Source organism: Oncorhynchus kisutch, linkage group LG25 (genome assembly GCF_002021735.2).
Source record: "Oncorhynchus kisutch isolate 150728-3 linkage group LG25, Okis_V2, whole genome shotgun sequence".
NCBI classification, from domain to species: Eukaryota; Metazoa; Chordata; class Actinopteri; order Salmoniformes; family Salmonidae; genus Oncorhynchus; species Oncorhynchus kisutch.
Genome location: NC_034198.2, coordinates 25,064,660 through 25,086,957, shown reverse-complemented (window position 1 = coordinate 25,086,957; position 22,298 = coordinate 25,064,660). Strand labels below are relative to the sequence as shown.

At 42.8% G+C, this 22,298-nt stretch overlaps 2 protein-coding genes across 3 annotated transcripts in view; one reads left to right on the top strand and one right to left on the bottom strand.

Annotated features, from left to right (window-relative positions):
• Positions 1–521: 521 nt before the first annotated feature.
• On the bottom strand, positions 522–14,609 carry sgca (sarcoglycan, alpha). Its single transcript, XM_020460450.2, has 11 exons — positions 13,629–14,609; positions 13,120–13,248; positions 10,875–11,023; positions 8,105–8,174; positions 4,819–5,017; positions 3,432–3,600; positions 2,841–3,049; positions 2,681–2,707; positions 2,322–2,501; positions 1,264–1,290; positions 522–1,144 (listed from the first exon to the last, which is right to left on the bottom strand). Exons 1-11 carry the CDS (start codon positions 13,663–13,665, stop codon positions 1,138–1,140), a joined length of 1,203 nt encoding a protein of 400 aa, XP_020316039.1. The 5' UTR covers positions 13,666–14,609; the 3' UTR covers positions 522–1,137.
• Positions 14,610–15,053: 444 nt separating this feature from the next.
• Positions 15,054–22,298, top strand: part of LOC109870182 (neurabin-2) — a 28,507-nt gene continuing 21,262 nt past the window's right edge. Inside the window, exons 1-2 of one of the 2 annotated variants that reach the window (XM_020460575.1) lie at positions 15,054–15,558; positions 15,695–17,295. In XM_020460575.1, coding sequence (XP_020316164.1) covers positions 15,832–17,295 — 1,464 coding nt within the window. In that variant the 5' untranslated portion in view covers positions 15,054–15,558; positions 15,695–15,831. Of the gene's footprint in view, positions 17,296–22,298 lie in introns of both variants that reach the window. The other variant, XM_020460576.2, reaches the window with a different exon arrangement.

Here is a 22,298-nt window from a genome sequence, read left to right as displayed (position 1 = left end):
GTTACTGTCCGTCTACCTACTGCAGGTCTACTATGGAAAGACGTGTTTACATAATCTTCCAAACCAGAGTGCTGCGTGGCAAGACACGTTCCCAAGTCCAGTCACAAAACGGAGACATGCTGAAACGTGTGGATGCTATTCTACTACAATGCCCTTTTATGGATCATCTGCATTTTTGTTTTGTATATGAAGCCCAGATGACAAGTGGAGTTTTGATTCTGGTAATATATATATATTTTTAAGGGAATTTGTCTTCCTAAGGATGATTTGGATCAAATGGAATAGTCGATGCTGCATGCTCCTGTGTGTGGTTCACTTTGAATTGTGTATTTGTTGTAGCCTATTTTTCTGTTTTTATTGTGTTCCTAATTTGCTTCTCTTTGATAGTATTATGGTAAGTACTGGGCATGTCTTGGCAGCACTCCTCTGAATAAGCAATCAATGGACCAATGTTGTTAAATGGAAATGACATAATTATTACACAGACTATTTGGTGATGGCGCTGACCATTAAAACAATAATACAGTTGGTTAGGGGTTTTATTAAGGAAAAACATTCAATATATTAATTCTACCTCTACATGTAGGCTATATATCTACCAAGGATTTTGTTTTCAAAAATACATAATGCACTCCATTAGTCCAAACCTATGGCAGAATTAATTAAATCCACTAATGCATAAAAATGTTTAACACAAGTTCAGAGGTTACAGTCACTCAACACTCACTCCTACAGAAAACTCACATGATTTCACTATAAATTTCACATGTGAAATCATATTTAAACGGTGTTTTTGGAACACTTCACGTGACTCCGGCTTTCACATGTTTAACTTTATGTTATCACATGTTACTTTACATGTTGTCATATTTTATCACATTGACTTCACATACATGACATTTGATCACATGAAAACATGTGTTTTTTTGGAACACTTCAAACATTCACATGTGAAATTCATGTGGTTATTCCATAAGGGGAGTCACTCCAAAGTGTTTGTAATAAAAGTATAATGTGATCAAGAAAGAGGATAAAGAAATTATAATGTGAAGAGAAAACATCTCAAACCCTACAGCAAACCAGCAGCAAACCCATTATACATTCAGTGGGAGTACAGTATGTCCTGTTTGGATGGCTTCATTTCCTGTTGGAACAAAAACAATATTGTAAAAAATTATCCATGAATGTATTTCATAATCGTTCTTTTCTTGTTGTTGTACAGTTCTACTCATTTATTCAGACACATTTATTCGACTGTGTTACCTGGGCAGTGTGTCAGTGTTGATTTCCCTGCGAAAAAAAGATGAAGAATTGAACGTTATGGATGAAATTAATAGCAATGATTGTGCTTTTGTTTTGTTTACTAAACTGCCTATTGCCAGTTTAATTAAAGTAATAATGTTTTTATAACATACATGTGTTGAATAAAATAAAAAGTAAATTGTATAATGCAATATTAACCATCAACCCCAATATTAACCACCTTTATGCCTGATTTGAAATGTACTGGTTCACTTTGAAGTTGCTCCACTATCTGATGGTATAGGTTACACCAAATATCATAATCCAAGTGGAATACATTTTTATTTAACTAGGCAAGTCAGTTAAGAACAACTTCTTATTTACAATGACAGCCTAGGAACAGTGGGTTAACTGCCATGTTCAGGGGCAGAATGACAGATGTTTACCTTGCCAGCTCGGGGATTCGATCTAGCAACCCAAATATCTCTCTCTCTCTCTCTCTCTCTCTCTCTCTCTCTCTCTCTCTCTCTCTCTCTCTCTCTCTCTCTCTCTCTCTCTCTCTCTCTCTCTCTCTCTCTCTCTCTCTCTCTCTCTCTCTCTCTCTCTCTCTCTCTCTCTCTCTCTCTCTCTCTCTCTCTCTCTCTCTCTCTCTCTCTCTCTCTCTCTCTCTCTCTCTCTCTCTCTCTCTCTCTCTCTCTCTCTCTCTCTCTCTCTCTCTCTCTCTCTCTCTCTCTCTCTCTCTCTCTCTCTCTCTCTCTCTCTCTCTCTCTCTCTCTCTCTCTCTCTCTCTCTCTCTCTCCTCTCTCTCTCTCTCTCTCTCTCTCTCTCTCTCTCTCTCTCTCTCTCTCTCTCTCTCTCTCTCTCTCTCTCTCTCTCTCTCTCTCTCTCTCTCTCTCTCTCTCTCTCTCTCTCTCTCTCTCAGCCAATACATATGGCAACAAACAAGTTGGCTAAAGCACAGTCCAACTAGACCACCAGGCTAGGATTGAGTAGTAACAGTAGACTACTCACTGCTGGGCCACCAGGTTGAGCTACTGCGGTGAACAATCTACTAATAGTAGTGACAGTAGACTACTCACTGCTGGGCCAGGATGAGGGGGATGCTGGGGCTGTCAGTCTGGAACGGTGGGGCTGTCTCCCCGGTGCGAGCGTTGAACATGGACAGGGTGGAGAGGGGAGGAGGGACCCCACGATACCCAGCCATGCTCCGCAGCTCACTGGTGTTACCATGGATGGTGTGGTGGTGGTAGAGCTGGATACTAAAGGAACAGACAGAGGGGAGGAAGGTTTATATACATTAGTCAAGTGTGGGGGTCATACTAAGCTTATCCTTGGCAATTATCATTGTCCATCTTCCTTAATCTCCTTGATGGTGTGATGTAATACATCTTTAGTCTCATGTAGTGGGTTTAGATATGTGGAATGGAAGGTTACGTACTCTGGTGTCTTTCCATCTCTTCTCTCACTGCAAATAAAAACAAAACATGTTATGTAACAACTATGAATAGTAATACAAAGTTGCCAAACAGTAAAGATATTTCATAATTGAAGGTTGCTAGGTTTTCAGCCAATCTCAGTGGAGTACAAAAGAAACATACACTCCCTCTCGTCTGCAGCACATGATGTAGGCCAGTAGGAGACACAGGATGATGGCCAGAGCCAGGGGGACGATCACAGTCACAATGTAGTCTGGCAGGAAGTCTCTGGGAGGGGGGGACTCAGGTGGGTCATAGACCCCCCCAGCATCCAGGATACCTGGGCCCATGGTGGGGGCAGGAGGGGGGATCACTGGTCTGGACAGATCAATCTATGTACAGTAGACACAGGGATGGCAGAGGAGGATACATATTTAGGAGGGAGGGGATATAAGGTGATGACCGTGTTGATATGCTATTTAATGTTATTTAAATGATTAAAACGCTTGTTCCCACCAATCTACACCTTGAAAATAAATAGCAAAAAACATGTTGGCAATGCTTGTGTGTGAGGCAGATTTACCATTAAATGCAGCTCTGGCTTTGGATGTGTGTAGATTAGCTCACTCTACAAAAATTTGACATAATACCTGCAGGTGATTCATTTCATTATTCATTCAGATAAATGTCACTGTTAGTAATGTTATGTTTTCCCCCAAAGTAATCTAATGACAAAAAATGATGTTTTGGATATACCAGTGCTTGTGGACTCACCAGTGTGGACTTGCACCAGGTGACACAGTTTCCTGGGTAGGAACAGACCTTGCAGTCCCCAGGGATCTTGGCCCTGCCCCCAGCCTCACACTGTCTCCTATGTTCAGCAGTCTGGAGCCTCAACAAGCACTCAGAGAAGTACTGGTCTGAACCCACCTTCACATACACCCTGGGACCCAATGCATGACACTGGCTTAGTTAACAATGGTACCTACTGTATATTCTGAAATGTATCATGTGCTGAAAACGTCAATAAAATATTCCCTTGATTTAAATTTCAGTTTGAGTTTGACCTCTTTCATCCCCCCCAAAATGTTTTGATACTGAAAATGCTGAATGTTTTCTGATCATTAAATCTTCACGTTGCATGATTTGACGATTTTTGTTCAGATACACTACTGTTCAAAAGTTTGGGGTCACTTATAAATGTCCTTGTTTTTGAAAGAAAAGCACATTTTTTGTCCATTAAAATAACATCAAATTGATCTACACTGTAGAAATACAGTGTAGACATTATTAATGTTGAAATTGACTATTGTGTTGGAAACGGCAGATTTTTTTATGGAATATTTACATAGGTGTACAGAGGCCCATTATCAGCAACCATCACTCCTGTGTTCCAATGGCACATTGTGTTAGCTAATCCAAGTTTATCATTTTAAAAGGCTACTTGATCATTAGAAACCCCTTTTGCAATTACGTTAGCACATCTGACAACTCTTTTCCTGATTAAAGAAGCAATAAAACTGACCTTCTTTAGGCTAGTTGAGTATCTGGAGCATCAGCATTTGTGGGTTCGATTACATTCTCAAAATGGCCAGAAACAAAGACAGTTCTTCTGAAACTCGTCAGTCTATTCCTGTTCTGAGAAATTAATGCTACTCCATTTGAGATTTTGCAAAGAAACTGAAGATCTCGTACAACGCTGTGTACTACTCCCTTCACAGAACTGCGCAAACGGGCTCTAACCAGAATATAAAGAGGAGTGGGAGGCCCCGGGGCACAACTGAGCAAGAGAACAAGTACATTAGAGTGTCTAGTTTGAGAAACAGACGCATCACAAGTCCTCAACTGGCAGCTTCATTAAATAGCACCCACAAAACACCAGTCTCAACGTCAACAGTGAAGAGTTGACTCTGGGATGCTGGCCTTCTGATCAATTTGATGTTAATTTAATTAACAAAAAATTTGCTTTTCTTTAAAAAACAAAAACATTTCTAAGTGACCCCAAACTTTTCAACGGTAGTGTACATGTACACTACAAGGCCTAGTTGGGGAATGAATAGTGTGAATTCATAGTGCACTTCTCCTGCTGGTCTGGGATGCTCTCTGTTGAAAGTTAGTATAGGTGACAGTTAGCGACAGTTGAAATGTGACACTTCTTTACCCTTCGTAGTGTCCAGCCAGAGGCAGAGGGACACGGCCACCTCGGTCCAACGCAGACGTGATGTTGACAAAGTCCAGCCTGTCTGTCTTCCACATCCTCATCATATCCTGCCTGATCTCTTCCTGAACTGTAGAGGGCAGCACCTTCTCAATCTCCCTCAGTGGGATGAAGAACTCAGCCTGGTAGGGCATTCTCTTTGCTGAAAGAAAGGCCAATGGGAGAAACAAATAAACCAGAATTCACTGCTGTCACTGTGTGTATCTGAAATGGCAACCAATTCATTAATTTTGATCAGGCCTCATAGGACTCAAAGGTAGTGTGCACTATATCGGTCATTCTACAGAACTCGTGTAAATTGGGGGTTGAAATTGGGGGTTGTCCTATTTCTCCCAAACTTTAAGCACATATGTCTTCTAACATATGACAGATAGACATATCTACACACTGTTTGTATTGAATATTTGAAATATTTACCTGAATTCCTCACCATCCCACTAAATGTGTCACTACTAGCATAGTGTAAAAGTTGCAGTAAAGGGAGAACCATGCACAGTAGTGATCATTTTGATTGACCTTCTATTACAGATTCATTTTAGAAATCTTATTTGCATACCAAATTAAGAAACTTGTTAGTTGATATAATTACTTAGATGTATAAGTAATTCAGTTTTAAAATGTTTAAATTGACCTATCTTTATTTTGGCAAAATAACAGGCATTTTGGTGTCCAATGCCAATCATAAAGTTAAATACAGGGCTCTAGATGGGACTAACTCGTTTTGGTATAGACACTGCCATTGAGGGCTTCCACCATTTAAAAGTAGTCAACTGGGTGGGGATTCCTATGGGTTGGGAGGGATCAGCTTATGATCAGAGCGCATTGTCTTCTTCAAATTGGGTTGCTTATGGTTTGTAAAGCAAAGACTATCCAGGAGCCAATACCAATATTTATACCAAGACATTGGTCCCAAGATCCAGACCCAGTGAGTTGAGACCATGACAACTTATAGACGGAATAGATCAAGAGTCCATGGGCCCTTTTTCAATTGTAATACACTCAAGTAGAGTAAATTTGAGTACAGTACAGTACAGTACAGCACAGTACAGCACAGTACAGTAGTACATGGGACATTAGGGTACAGTAGAGTAGGTTACAGTACAGTACAGTACAGTACAGTAGTACATGGGACATTAGGGTACAGTAGAGTAGGTTACAGTACAGTACAATATAGTAGAGCACAGTACAGTACAGTACAGTACAGTACAGTACAGTACAGTACAGTACAGTACAGTACAGTACAGCACAGTACAGTAGTACATGGGACATTAGGGTACAGTAGAGTAGGTTACAGTACAGTACAATATAGTAGAGCACAGTGCAGTATAGTACAGTAGAGTAGGTTACAGTACAGTACAGTACAGTACAGTACAGCACAGTACAGTAGTACATGGGACATTAGGGTACAGTAGAGTAGGTTACAGTACAGTACAATATAGTAGAGCACAGTGCAGTATAGTACAGTAGAGTAGGTTACAGTACAGTACAGTACAGTACAGCACAGTACAGCACAGTACAGTACAGTAGTACATGGGACATTAGGGTACAGTAGAGTAGGTTACAGTACAGTACAATATAGTAGAGCACAGTGCAGTATAGTACAGTAGAGTAGGTTACAGTACAGTACAGTACAGTACAGCACAGTACAGTAGTACATGGGACATTAGGGTACAGTAGAGTAGGTTACAGTACAGTACAATATAGTAGAGCACAGTACAGTATAGTACAGTAGAGTAGGTTACAGTACAGCACAGTACAGTATAGTACAGCACAGTACAGTAGTACATGGGACATTAGGGTACAGTAGAGTAGGTTACAGTACAGTACAATATAGTAGAGTACAGTGCAGTATAGTACAGTAGAGTAGGTTACAGTACAGTACAGTACAGTATAGTACAGCAGAACACAGTCAGGTAAAGTACAGTAGAGTAGAGTACAATACAGTAGAGAACATGAGAGCCCAGTAGAGTGCAGTACAGTAGAGTACAGTAGAGCTCAGTAGCGTACAGTGCAGCACAGTACAGTAGAGCACAGTATAGTAGAGCATTATAGACATCTGTGTTTTGCCAAACATATGTCAATGTTTGGGCTTTTGGGTGATTGGAGCCCAGTGCTGGCTATGCATCTCAATACTCTACACTTTTTCCTGAAGTGTGCACTTGTCCACATGGTGGTCCTCTGTAGCTCAGTTGGTAGAGTATAGCGCATACAACTTTAAATTGGCGATAGCCTCAATGGTGCTGCCCGTGCTGTCATAGACTCCATAATGGCACAGATACAAAGATATATATATCTCTATGGTGTGAATTGTTTCGGTTGTGATCGTTTCGGTTTGGAGAGTTTTTGACTGATTTTGGACTTTGAAGAGGTCCCATAGCTAACATATCGTTCATTTGGACAGATGTACATCCCAGCAAACATATACTTTAGTCCCAAAACCATACTTTACATATTTCCAACTTGCTCACAAATTCTCTCCAAAATGCTTGCAGTCAGACTACTGTGGCCATAGTGGAGAGGGGTGCAATCCCATCACCTGATATGTGTAGGGTTTAAAGGGACATTCATTCAAAAGTCTTTTAAAGTGTGTTTCTGTAGTGACGTCAAAACTAGGGACAGCATTTTTCAGAGAAATATATATATTTTTAACTAAACCACAGGAGCCTGCTGAGGAGAGAACTGCTCATAATAATGTACAGAACAGGGCGAATGGAATGACATCAAACACCTGGAAACCATGGAAACCATGTGTTTGGTACCATTCCACTCAATCCGCTCCAGTCAATAACACAAGCCCACACCAACCTCGTGTGAAATAAACAAAACAAATCATTAGATCAGTATCTTTCACTGTAATAATAGAACAACTCAATATGTTCTATTGAAATAATAGTGTTAAAAAAGAATAATCATGAATTGCTTTATTTTCAAACATAAAGTTTAGGAGTCAGGGTTTGGGACAGCCACCTCTCAATAGATATAGGTGTATAAACAATGAATTTATACTATATCAGTTGAACAATATATATCAGTTGTTATTGCCGAAGTTTGGATACTTTGTTTGGGGCGGGACAGCAATTTACACCACTTCTGTAGAATCACTCATATAGGGAATAGGGTGCCATTTTGAGCCTTGGTAAAAAAGTAGTGCCATTTTGGATGTTTAGACTCGATAGTATGATGTAATATATTATTTCCCAGAACTGTTCTCTCATCACAGAATACATACCTGGAGGGTCAATCGTTATGATCAGTCTGTCTCTGAATGTGTCATAGCTCCGTTTGTTAGTCACTGTGATCTGAAATGGAAAGAGAAACAGTGAGATGTTAAAGGATGGCCGGGGTGTTAAGACACCCCGGCCATCCTACAATCTAAGCTTGATGCCCTCAATCTCACACAAATGATCAATGAATCTACCAGGTACAACCTTAAATCTGTAAACACAGGCACCCTCATAGATGTCATCCTAACCAACCTGCCCTCCAAATACACCTCTGCTGTTTTCAACCAACATCTCAGCGAATCACTGCCTCATTGCTTACGTCCGTAATGGGTCTGCGGTCAAATGACCACCCTTCATCACTGTTAAACGCTCCCTAAAACACTTCAGCGAGCAGGCCTTTCTAATCGACTTGGCCCGGGTATCCTGGAAGTATATTGACCTCATTCCGTCAGTAGAGGATGTCTGGTTATTCTTTAAAAGTGCTTTCCTCACAATCTTAAATAAGCATGCCCCATTCAAAAAATGTAGAACCAGGAACAGATATAGCCTGTGGTTCACTCCAGACCAGACTGCCCTTGACCAGCACAAAAACATCCTGTGGCGTACGGCATTAGCATCGAATTAGCCTCGCGATATGCAACTTTTCAGGAAAGTTAGGAACCAATATACACAGGTTAGGAAAGCAAAGCCTAGCTTTATCAAAAGAAATTTGCATCCTGCAGCACAAACTCCAAAAGGTTTGGGGACACTGTAAAGTCCATGGAGAATAAGAGCACCTCATCCCAGCTGCCCACTGCACTGAGGCTAGGAAACACTGTCACCACGATAAATCCACAATAATTGAGAATTTCAAGAAGCATTATTCTACGGCTGGCCATGCTTTCCATCTTGCCACCCCTACCCTGGTCACCCCAACAGCCCTGCACCCCCACAGCAACTTGCCCAAGCCTCCCCCATTTCTCCTTCACCCAAATCCAGATAGCTGATGTTCTGAAAGAGCTGCAAAATCTGGACCCCTACAAATCAGCAGGGCTAGACAATCTGGACCCTCTCTTTCTAAAATGATCAGCTGAAATTGTTGCAACCCCTATTACTAGCCTGTTCAAGCTCTCCTTCGTATTGTCTGAGATCCTCAAAGATTGGAAAGCTGCTGCGGTCATCCCCCTCTCAAATGACTGCCTCGCCTGGTTCACCAACTATTTCTCAGACAGAGTTCAGTGTGACAAATCGGAGGGCCTGTTGTCCGGACCTCTGGCAGCCTCTATGGGGGTGCCACAGGGTTAAATTCTTGGGCCGACTCTTTTCTCTGTATACATCAATGATGTTGCTCTTGCTGCTGGTGATTCTCTGATCCACCTCTACGTAGACAACACCATTCTGTGTACTTCTGGCCCTTCTTTGGACACTGTGTTAACTAACCTCCAGATGAGCTTCAATGCCATACAACTCTCCTTCCATGGCCTCCAACTACTCTTAAATGCAAGTAAAACTAAATGCATGCTCTTCAATCGATCGCTGCCTTCACCTACCCATCCGTCCAGCATCACTACTCTGGACGGTTCTGACTTAGAATACAAATACCTAGGTGTCTGGCTAGACTGTAAACACTCCTTCCAGACTCACATTAAGCATCTCCAATCCAAAATTAAATCTAGAATCGGCTTCCTATTTCGCAACATAGCATCCTTCACTCATGCTGCCAAACATACCCTCGTAAAACTGACTATCCTGCCGATCCTTGACTTTGGCGATGTCAATTACAAAATAGCCTCCAACACTCTACTCAGCAAATTGGATGAAGTCTATCACATCCCATCCGTTTTGTCACCAAAGACCCATATATTACCCACCACTGCGACCTGTATGCTCTCGTTGGCTGGCCCTCGCTTCATATTCGTCGCCAAACCCACTGGCTCCAGGTCATCTATAAGTCTTTGCTAGGTAAAGCCCCGCCTTATCTCAGCTCACTGGTCACCATAACAGCACCCACCCATAGCACATGATCCAGCAGGTATATTTCACTGGTCACCCCCAAAGCCAATTCCTATTTTGGCCGCCTTTCCTTCCAGTTCTCTGCTGCCAATGACTGAAGCGAATTGCAAAAATCACTGAAGCTGGAGACTCATTTCTCCCTCACTAACTTTAAGCACCAGCTGTCAGAGCAGCTCACAGATCACTGCACATGTCCATAGCTCATCTGTAAATATCCCATCCAACTACCTCATCCCCATACTGTTATTTTTTTTCTTCTCCTTTGCACCCCAGTATCTTTACTTGCACATTTATCTTCTGCACATCTATCACTCCCGTGTTTAATTTGCTAAATTGTAATTATTTGCCACATTGACTTTATGTTTGCTTATTCCATGTGTAACTCTGTGTTGTTGTTTGTGTCGCACTGCTTTGCTTTATCTTGGCACGGTTGCAGTTGTAAATGAGAACTTGTTCTCAACTAGCCTACCTGGTTAAATAAAGGGGAAATAAAAAATATCTTATCCTTTGACCATTACAAGCTACATACTGTGCCCAGAAATATCCTTCACATTCATGCTTCAAATATGTTTAACATTTTTCAATGCAGAATCATACATATTTCAACCGAGAGAAGTTATAAACTAGATCCTCATGACAGTGTGACTGAGTCCCAAATGTTACTCTTATCCCCAATCTGGTTCTGGTCAAAAGTAGTGCACTATGTAGGGAATAGGGTGCTATTTGGGACGTAATCTGTGTGTATCTCAGAGCCCCCCTAGTTGATGAGTCTGCTCTGTGTACCTCTATCATACTCTTTCCCTGGGCCAGTGGGGTGCCGTAGAGGAAGCCGTTATCATAGTGGTGCCTCTGGGTAAATCGAAGCCAGCCAGGCAGGTCCGGGAAGGACTGCATGTTGCACTTAAACAGCATGGGATCATTGTAGACCCGCCCTGATTTTCAGAATGGGAGAGAAGAGAGAAGCATTATGGTTGTTGGTTGTATATCATTTGAACCTTACCGACACCTACCTCATGATACCCGCTGATTTGTTGTATGAATGTCAGTTGGGACATAACAATACACATATGGAAGCTTTAAGTGTAAAGATATGAAGAAATTACAATAAACAACCAACATTTATATCTATTCATTGGGAAGGCTTTACATTGTTAGATTATTTCTATTAGTAATGACAAGCTTCAACCCACTGGGCACGAACTGGTTAAATCAATGTTGTTTCGACTTCATTTGTCAACGTATTGTGACGAAAATAGGTTGGAATCTCATTGATTAATGTACATGTATCTACCAAGTATTACCCACGTTGAAATGTGTCAGTTTACGTGGAAAATACATTAGATTTTTTTTTAAAGGTTATGAACTGTGGTTTTGAGTTTCAATTTTCAACCACAGGATTATGTCATCATGGTAATCATTTTTCTAAATAGACAAACCTTGTATAAAATATGTTGAATTTGTACCTTTGAAACCATGTCAGATCTTCAACTTAATATCCACTATAAGAATACAATAGGCTGGACAGCACCTCCTACTGGAGAGTTGATCTATCTACAGTTATCCCTCCAGTCTCACACCCAGGGTTTTAACAACACCCAACCCTGCTTAGCTTTGATCTTTTTCAATGACTGTCACCAATGTGCTATCATGGAAACAATTGTTGAAAAATATCCACTTCATAGATTCACTGTTGATTTCGAAGTCATTCCAAAGTGTAGGTTCAACAGAGCAAATGAAATGAAACCAAACCTTATCAGTCGTATATCATCAAAGATGCTATTTAGGCCCATATCATTTGGGAAGTCATCAACAGCTGTTATTTCAATTCAACCCAGGATTCAACTAAAAATAGACAATACATACTGTATAGGCCAAGGGCTTCAAGCTTTGGTTGATTTCAAATAGAATCTACATGTTAATAATAAATACGTTCGATTCAAGTCTCCATCTCAACCAAAAATAAAAGTGCAATAATAGGATTAGATCAAATCAAGCTGTATTTAAAGTATATGTAAAGTTTGACTTGATTTAGTCCTATTCTTTCATTTGTAGACAAACTGGATTTAAAACCAGTCTCAGTGGCACAGATGGAGCTGTCCAAGTAGAAGACACATCTCCTTTAAAACTTGATATTTGTTTGCGTTGGCAACCAAACACAACTCCATATAACTTTTGCAATACAGTAAATAGTCTTTTAACTTCTCGGCAAGTTAACAAATTATTTTCTGGATTCAGGTCTCCATCTCATCCAAAAATAGAAGTTAAAGAATGGGATTAAGCCAGTGGCTCAGATGGAACTATACAAGCAGTAGATACATCTCCTTTAAATGTTGATATTTGGTTATGTTGTCAACCAAACACAATTCAATATTACCTTTGGAAGAGAGTAAAATCCCCTAATGTTAAGGCTATCTTACAAACGAATGTAACAGTATATACCCAACCTTAAAAGAAGTAACACAGCCATGGACATATTTTGAGGATACAGTAACAATAAATGTCTTCTTATTTTCAGCGTCGCAGGTTTGTGGAAATCTTCACAATTGCTCTATTAATCTGCACAGAATCTCAAACAGAATTGATCCCTTGTACCATTCTTTAATGTAATCTCAACTAACTGTAATCCAGGTCATTTCATTGTGCTATTAGATCAAGCACAGGGAAAACACATTAAGCTTGTTGTATTAAATAAACAAAATACCTGACATTGTATTCCCATTTGAACTTTATAGTGTGCTTTTAAATGGTTGAAAGCACGATGATAACACAATTAGGTGACAATTAACCAAGAATATGTATTTTTATTTCATTGGAATTTGGTTGTGCTTTTCGATGGTTGCAAACATAATAACAAATTGGAATTCAACAAACTTCTGGCAGTCTTTTTGAGTGGGTGAAAATAGGTTGGAATCTCATTGATTAATGTACATGTATCTACCAAGTATTACCCACGTTGAAATGACGTGGTGGGCCCAGTGGAAAGTTAAACTGTACACTAAGAGGTGACTTACTGAAATCTCAGCCTTACCATAGTGTTTCAGGAAGGGTTCAAATTCATTCTGGAAGGCCTCTCTCTGCAGCTCGAACACAAACAGCTGTCCCACAGGGGTATAAGCCTTGATGTCTGCCTTGACCACTAGTACACTGGTGACACACACTGCGTACATGTAGATAGGAGCACAAGTACCAAAGGATATCACTATTGGATATGGCAAAGTTACATGAGGTTACAAATAGCATGAAACTTGGACAGTGAACTGATTTGCACTTAAACACCATGTCCACACCACTACGCAGCATAGCTGTTAAAACAATATTTTCTGTAATTTCACATGATGTCATATAACTTCAAAATTGTATATATACTGGCAGCACAATATGACTCCTCTTGTTAGACACCTACTTTATTTAATCACTGGTAAGTTCTCTAAAACATACATTATATTAGCTATAGAAGAAGTGATCTTTATCAATAATAAAACCGCTTGTCAATGTTGTCATATTCACTATTATAAAGTAACAAATACTTAACCTTGCCTGTTAAAATAAATCTCCAGCCTGTCCAGTCTGCCATCTTGTTTTGAGCTGTGATTGACAGGGCCAAGAGGAGAGGAGGGCTAGGTCACTCCCAGTCAGGCAGGCACTTCAGGGCTATTTCTGACCCACACACTATACAGTAATAACTTCCTGAAGTGTGTGTGTGAGTACATGTGTGTGTGTTTGTCTGTCTGAATGTGTGTGTGTGTGTGTGTGTGTGTGTGCCTGCATGTCTGTAGGTTTGAGGTATAATAAAAATACTAGCCGTGTAGTCTGCCTTCCCTGTCTAACTGTGTCCCCTAGTCTTCCACCCCTCCTATACAATGGTAGAAAAAACTATACTGAACAAAAATATAAATGCAACATACAACAATTTGATTGATTTTACTGAGTTCAAGTTCATAGGAAAAAACAACCAATTTTTTAACATTCATTAGCCCCTAATCTATGGATTTCACATGACTGTTTCACATGACTGTTTCACATGACTCACAGACACACAAAAAATTAGCCACACAATGGGCCTCAGGATCCGGTTGTGAGGCTGGTTGGACGTACTGTCAAATTCTCTAAAACAAAGTTGGAGGCGGCTTATGGTTGAGAAATTATCATTAAATTCTCGGGCAACAGCTCCGGTGGACAGTCTTGCAGTCAACATGCCAATTGCACGCTCCCTCACAACTTGTGATATCTGTGGCATTGTGTTGTGTGACAAAACTGCACCTTTTAGAGTGGCCTTTTATTGTCCCCAGCATAAGGTGCACGTGTGTAATGACCATGCTGTTTAATCAGCTTCTTGATATGCCGCACCTGTCAGGTGGATGGATTATCTTGGCAAAGGAGAAATGCTCACTAACGGATGTAAACAAATTTGTGCACAAAATTTGAGAGAAATAAGCTTTTTGTGCATCTGGAAAATGTCTGGGATCTTTTCTTTCAGTTCATGAAACATGGGACCAACACTTTACATGTTGCGTTTATATTTTTGTTCAGTGAAGATATATCTAGCCTACACCTTAGACTATGTAATCTTAAACTATATCACGGATCATTAAAAAAAGTAGACTAGTTTAGCCTTATGCGGCATTGAAAATGCCACTATGTACTGTATGCGTCAGGGTGTGCACAACATGGCCTATCTCAATGGGAGTTCTGCTTCTTGGTTCCATATGTTGTAATTTCGAATAAAAATACATTAATGGTCGTTATGTTAACCGTTATCTGCCTATATATTCTGATATAGCTCATTTACAGTCTATTCGTAGCTAGGGAAAACGCATTTGACTGACACGGTATGGAGCGCAGTATTTAGATGCAGACTAAGAGGCATAGTCTACTCTACACCCTCACAAGAATGTAGGCTATCATCGACTACTGCTAAAACATCGTATAACATATTATCATTAAAACGTGTAGGCTAGACAGGCACTAGTGAATGCAGGAAGCGACGATATAAAAAGGATACATCATCATTGGACACAGTAATCTGATGCATGCTGGTTTTGATTTCGTCAGGGTCCTAAAGTGCCCAAAAAGTTCAGTGTTAAAGAAGATTTCTGTTGATTTGTCTCCTCTACTTGATATCATAATTATATAGAACTCGTGTATGGAGTAGACCTTCACATATATTGATTATCGCTAGGCTAATATTCAAGGACTAAAAACGTAGAGTGAACCCGACCGGTGCTATGACCCAGTTTCGTCCCATCCTCCGTAGCGGTCTGCTTTTACGCGAAGCGAGGAGGACCCAGAGCCAGAAATCAGCAGTTCAGAAAATCAAGAGATCAAAATGATGATGCTGCTCTCGAAAAGGGATTAAACTGAATAAATCTGTCGTCAGTGGAAAATACAGCGTTCATTGGGTTACTGTTCCAGTTTTCTGCAGTGATGTTTTTGTAACCAGGGCATTTTCTCCAGGTTTTTCCGTCAGGTTGGTGTTTTAATTACTAGCGAGTTTGACTAATGAATGCATCGTTTTTCACTTTCCTCCATTCCATAGGATTGGGATACTGGATGCACGCGGCCTAAAACAATAACCGTTGTTTTTTTATTCTCCTGCTATTCAGTTCTAGTCGGCACGTAGGTTCACCGTCTCCCCAACAGAATTGACTGTTGGTGAGAACGGACCGATTTGTGCTGACAACCGAGGAAGAGAAAGGGAGAGATGCCGTTGCTGAGCAGCCGTTGTGAAGCTTGACTGATCATGATGAAGACCGATACCTCATCTTCCAAGAGCACCGGCTCTGGTTCGACGCTGAGGAGCCCATCCCCGCACCGGAACGCATACGAGGCGGGGATACAGGCGCTGAAGCCTGTGAAGGACAATGCTGCAAATGGCGATTATATGCAGGAAGGCCCCCGCGGCCGCCGGAGCTACGGCTCCAACGTGCACCGTATCAAGAACATGTTTCAGCAGATGCAAGGCCCAGGGAGCACATCTCCCGGCAGGGAGGGGGAGGGAGGGGAGGACCTGGAGAAGACTACTGAGAGGGTGCGTCTCTCCCTCCCCAGAGCCGGTAGCCTGAATGAGAATGTGGACCACAGCGCCTTGCTGAAGCTGGGATCCACTGTCTCAGAGCGGGTTAACCGGTTCAACCCCAATGCCAAAGCAGAGAACGGGCAGGCTCCCCTAGCCTCATCACCCAGCTACTCCAAGATGCAAGAGACACGGAAGATCTTTGAACAACAGCAGGCGGCACAGCAGCTGGAGCGGGAGAAGCAGGCCGCTGCCACCAACCGGGTCCTGCTGAAGACAGAGCGGACCTCTGGCCTGGGCTTCCATGATGGCAGGCTGGACGTGGTGGCCCGGTTCAACGGCAGCACAGAATCCCTGGACAGCCTGGACACCACCGAGGCCGTGTCCCCCACTGTCTCCCAGCTCAGCGCTGTCTTTGAACGGGCCTCAGAGCTCCGCAACAACCTGCACCGCCTCTCCTCCACCCCTCCACTGCCCTCCCGGGGAGTCAGCACCAAGGTGGGGGTGCAGCTAAACTCCAAAATCATCTCCAAGAGGGCAAACCGTGCTTCTGCCCTCCCAACTGCCAGCCAGGAGGAGGAGGGTGGTGGGGGGCGCAGCCAGAGGGACCTGGATGGGCCTCCCAGAAGCCTCAGGGCTGCCCCCTCATCCTCCTCCACCTCCGATGGCCTGAATGTAGGGCAGAATGGAGGCCACAGTGGCCCGACACTCCCCAAGCCGAAAGAGGGCCGGGATAAGACTGGAACCCAGGCCAAAGCTGAAGGCCAGTCTGAGGATCACTCTGGTGACCAGGAGCCCAGCAGCACCTTAGTGAAAGCTGACATCCACCACATCTCTCTGGAGAATGGGGAGAACAGTACAGAGAGCGAGGCCCAGGTGAGGGAGACCTCTCCCAAGGGCACTAGCAGTGAGAGAGGGAGGCAGGGTGGAGATGGAGTGATTGGCCAGGGGGGTACAGCGGAGGAGGGAGAAGAGAGAACTGTAAAGGATCAGTCAGGGGGAGAACAGGTGGATATCAGAACGTACAGCGCAGTGGGGGAGGACTCTGGAGGGAGCCAGCGGGATGAGGAAGAGGAGGATGAAGATGAGCCTTATGAGCCTGAGTCCAGCTGTCATGAGAAACCTGGTCTGCCTGAAGAGGAGGACCCTCCACCCAGCCGGAAGATCTGCTTCAGCACGGGGCCTATCAAGGTGAGCTCACACTCTCTAATAGAACATACATTTTATTTTATTTATTTATTTACCTTTATTTAACCAGGTAGGCAAGTTGAGAACAAGTTCTCATTTACAATTCATACATGGTCACGTACACACCATTTCACTGCATTCAATTATATTTAACACGTCACAGTCCTTTTGTAGTAGTGTTTGACTTGGTCACTACCACGGATTTCCTTCACGCCATACATTACTATACGCTTAGTCCCCCCCCCCCCCCCCCTTTCCTCCTCTCCCTCTTTCCCCCTCCCTCTGTGCCAGTAGCCTTGTTCCCAGCCAGTTGCCACTGCCTGCCTGCATTCCCACTGTGCAGCTGACATGGCCCTGAAAGAACCAGTCTGTCGATCCTTATCTGAAATGCAGCGGGAGCTAGCGGTAGCTCCCTCCCTCTCTCTCTCTGTAGCTCCCTCTCTCTCTCTGTAGCTCCCTCTCTCTCTCTGTATCTCTCTCTCTCTCTCTGTAGCTCTCTCTGTAGCTCTCTCTGTAGCTCTCTCTGTAGCTCTCTCTCTCTCTCTCTGTAGCTCTCTCTCTGTAGCTCTCTCTCTGTAGCTCCCTCTCTCTCTCTAGCTCCCTCTCTCTCTGTAGCTCTCTCTCTCTCTCTCTCTCTGTAGCTCTCTCTCTCTCTCTCTGTGTAGCTCCCTCTCTCTCTCTCTGTAGCTCTCTGTAGCTCTCTCTCTCTCTGTAGCTCTCCGTAGCTCTCTCTCTGTAGCTCTCTGTAGCTCTCTCTCTGTAGCTCTCTGTGGCTCTCTCTCTCTGTAGCTCTCTCTCTGTAGCTCTCTCTCTCTGTAGCTCTCTGTAGCTCTCTCTCTCTGTAGCTCTCTCTCTCTCTGTAGCTCTCTCTCTCTCTGTAGCTCTCTCTCTCTCTGTAGCTCTCTCTGTAGCTCTCTCTGTAGCTCTCTCTGTAGCTCTCTCTGTAGCTCTTTCTCTAGCTCTCTTTGTAGCTTTCTTTCTCTAGCTCTCTCTCTGTAGCTTTCTTTCTCTAGCTCTCTGTAGATCTCTGTAGCTCTCTCTCTGTAGCTCTCTCTGTCTCTCTCTAGCTCGCTCTCTGTAGCTTTCTTTCTCTAGCTCTCTTTCTCTGTAGCTCTCTCTCTCTGTAGCTCTCTCTCTCTGTAGCTCTCTCTCTGTAGCTCTCTCTCTCTCTCTCTCTCTCTGTTGCTTTCTCTCTAGCTCTATCTCTAGCTCTCTTTGTAGCTTTCTTTCTCTAGCTCTCTTTGTAGCTTTCTTTCTCTAGCTCTCTCTCTGTAGCTTTCTTTCTCTAGCTCTCTGTAGATCTCTGTAGCTCTCTCTCTCTCTGTAGCTCTCTCTGTCTCTCTCTAGCTCACACTGTAGCTTTCTTTCTCTAGCTCTCTTTCTCTGTAGCTCTCTCTCTGTAGCTCTCTCTCTCTCTGTAGCTCTCTCTCTGTAGCTCTCTCTCTCTCTCTGTAGCTCTCTCTCTGTAGCTCTCTGTAGATCTCTGTAGCTCTATCTCTAGCTCTCTTTGTAGCTTTCTTTCTCTAGCTCTCTGTAGATCTCTGTAGCTCTCTCTCTCTCTGTAGCTCTCTCTGTCTCTCTCTAGCTCGCTCTCTGTAGCTTTCTTTCTCTAGCTCTCTTTCTCTGTAGCTCTCTCTCTGTAGCTCTCTCTCTCTGTAGCTCTCTCTCTGTAGATCTCTCTCTGTAGATCTCTGTAGATCTCTGTAGCTCTCTCTCTCTCTCTCTCTCTCTCTGTAGCTTTCTCTCTAGCTCTATCTCTAGCTCTCTTTGTAGCTTTCTTTCTCTAGCTCTCTCTCTGTAGCTCTCTCTGTCTCTCTCTAGCTCGCTCTCTGTAGCTTTCTTTCTCTAGCTCTCTTTCTCTGTAGCTCTCTCTCTGTAGCTCTCTCTCTCTGTAGCTCTCTCTCTGTAGATCTCTCTCTGTAGATCTCTGTAGATCTCTCTCTCTCTCTCTCTCTCTCTGTAGCTTTCTCTCTAGCTCTATCTCTAGCTCTCTTTGTAGCTTTCTTTCTCTAGCTCTCTCTCTGTAGCTTTCTTTCTCTAGCTCTCTGTAGATCTCTGTAGCTCTCTCTCTCTCTGTCTCTCTCTCTCTCTCTCTCTCTCTCTGTAGCTTTCTCTCTAGCTCTATCTCTAGCTCTCTTTGTAGCTTTCTTTCTCTAGCTCTCTCTCTGTAGCTTTCTTTCTCTAGCTCTCTGTAGATCTCTGTAGCTCTCTCTCTCTCTGTCTCTCTCTAGCTCGCTCTCTGTAGCTTTCTTTCTCTAGCTCTCTTTCTCTGTAGCACTCCCTCTGTAGATCTCTGTAGCTCTCTCTCTGGAGCTAGCTCTCTCTGTAGCTCTCTCTGTAGCTCTCTCTCTCTCTGTCTCTCTCTCTAGCTCGTTCTCTGTAGCTTTCTTTCTCTAGCTCTCTTTCTCTCTGTAGCACTCCCTCTGTAGATCTCTGTAGCTCTCTCTCTCTGTAGCTCTCTCTCTGGAGCTCTCGCTCTCTCTGTAGCTCTCTCTCTCTCTGTAGCTCTTGCTCTCTCTCTGTAGCTCTCTGTAGCTTTCTCTCTGTAGCTTGATCTCTCTCTCTCTCTGTAGCTCTTGCTCTCTCTCTGTAGCTCTCTGTAGCTTTCTCTCTGTAGCTTGATCTCTCTCTCTCTCTCTGTAGCTCTCTCTCTCTCTGTAGCTCTCTCCAGCTCCCTCCAAAATGCTCTCTGTCTCTCAGTAGGTCTCTCTCTCTCTGTGTCTGTAAATAATTGTTAGGGAGGAACAAAGAGGCGTAGCTGCTTTCTTATTGTGTGTTGGGATAATCATGACAGGCTTGACTTGTAAAAGGTCAACAGCAGTGGTTGGTTTTATATCGATGGCGGTAATGCACCTAAAAAGATAGGTGTACACTGCCATTAAAATCCAAAGAAGAAGAAGAAGAATGGTTGAGTTATATTGGCTGGTTGGTGGTTGGTTCATTCCCATGTGCTTTACTAAGTTACACATGAGGAAGAAGTAATATTGATGATTTCTCTCAGCATGGTAAAGAAGTTATCCTGATATGGCTGTAGCCTCCTTTATCCAGACTTAGCATATTTAATTGCCTGCTTATGGGCCATTTACTGGAGATGGTTTCCCATTTTATTCAAACTCGTTAGGTAGGTTTATGCTACAAGAACACCTATCCCAATGGGCAATAAAACAACAGTTGTCTGGCTTTCACAGAGAAGTGAACATTCACACATTTGCAATGTGTTTTCTACAAACCGATATGATATTGATATTGAATAAAAAATGAAACTGATATTGATTTTCCGTATCGTTGCCCATCACAAATGACTCTAGACATAGACGTATGTTATTGTAGACCCCGTAATAAGCTGGAGGCTACATCCATGTCCGGGCAAGGAGGAGAGAAGTTGATTCAGTGACTCTACTGACTGGGAAGTGTAATGATCCACGAAGCAGCGTACGATTCTCTGCTCCCCCAGCTCAGTCTCACTGCTCTGTCATGAGCTGTGTCCCAAATGGTAACCTATTCCCTATATAGCACACTACTTTTGACCGGGGCACACTGTAGGGAATGAGCTCTGGTCAAAAGTAGTGCCCCATGCAGTGCAGAAGTACTATTTGAGAAGGTCCGGTCAGTAAAATGTCCTAGGTGTTAAAGGTCCAGATGGATGTTGTCATTTATCAACATAGTAACAAACCCTGCCTTGCAACCCATGTGACCCCAAACTGTTAACACTCCTCTTGTTGGCGGAGAGAAAATGTTGCTTTTTTAAAGCTGAGTTCCTGCAATTCTACTAATTTTTCCATGCATTATTTGTGTTTATATGATACCAGGGGTCAATGTGATACCCGACTGAGCCACAACCCCCCCCCAATAATATTATTGTTTTATTTACATTTTGTAGTCGGGACCCGCTATTGACCCAGTTCCGGATCCGGACTGTGGTCCGCCGGTTGAGTATGGGAGATGTAGGGAATGGTCGTTGGTCAAAAGTAGTCCACTATGTATGCATCTCCCTCACTAGCTTTAAGCACCAGCTGTCAGAGCAGCTCACAGATTACTGCACCTGTACATAGCCCATCTATAATTTAGCCCAAACAACAACCTCTTCCCCTATTGTATTTATTTAGTTATTTATTTTGCTCCTTTGTGCCCCATTATTGCTACTTAGCACATTCTTCCACTGCAAATCAACCATTCCAGTGTTTTACTTGCTATATTGTATTTACTTTGACACCATGGCCTTTTTTGCCTTTACCTCCCTTATCTCACCTCATTTGCTCACATTGTATATAGACTTATTTTTCTATTGTATTATTGACTGTATGGTTGTTTTGCTCCATGTGTAACTCTGTGTTGTTGTCCGTGTCAAACTGCTTTACTTTATCTTGGCCAGGTCGCCTGGTTAAATAAAGGTGAAATAAAATTGTAATAATAAAAAATAAAAAATGGTAGAGAATAGGTTGTTATTTGGTATGTAGACCTGTTCTCTGCTACCCCAGTTCAGTCTCCTTGCCCGGAGGTCTCCAGCATTAACATGGAGAGAGAGAAGCCCTAGCTCTGCCAAGTCAAGTGTGCGTTGATACTATTAAGTCCCACACTCACACATGCAGCGCCAGCTCAAGCAGCTATTGAAACAGCTATCATGACCATCCAAGTTCTCTCTCTCTCGAACAGAGTCATGCATCGTCAAATTGTGTTTGACCAATGAAGCAATTGAATCAATGTTGTTTCCATGTCATTTCACTGAAATGACGTTGAACCAAAGTGGAATAGACGTTGAATTGATATCTGTAGGCTATTTCATAAGTTATGTTATGTTTCAACCAGTTATGATAACCCATAATTCCAGATCACTTCAGTAGAAGAAGTTGTGACCCTATGAGAGTATCAAAAAGAGAGAACTGTGACTTCCTGTAGGGTTTTACATTGGCTCGCCATCTGCGTGGTGTGACAAAGCAGCGACAGCTCATTAGACCTAACAGAGAGCAGAGTGGGTCGGTCTGTGCTGTGGTCTTGTACCCGACAGT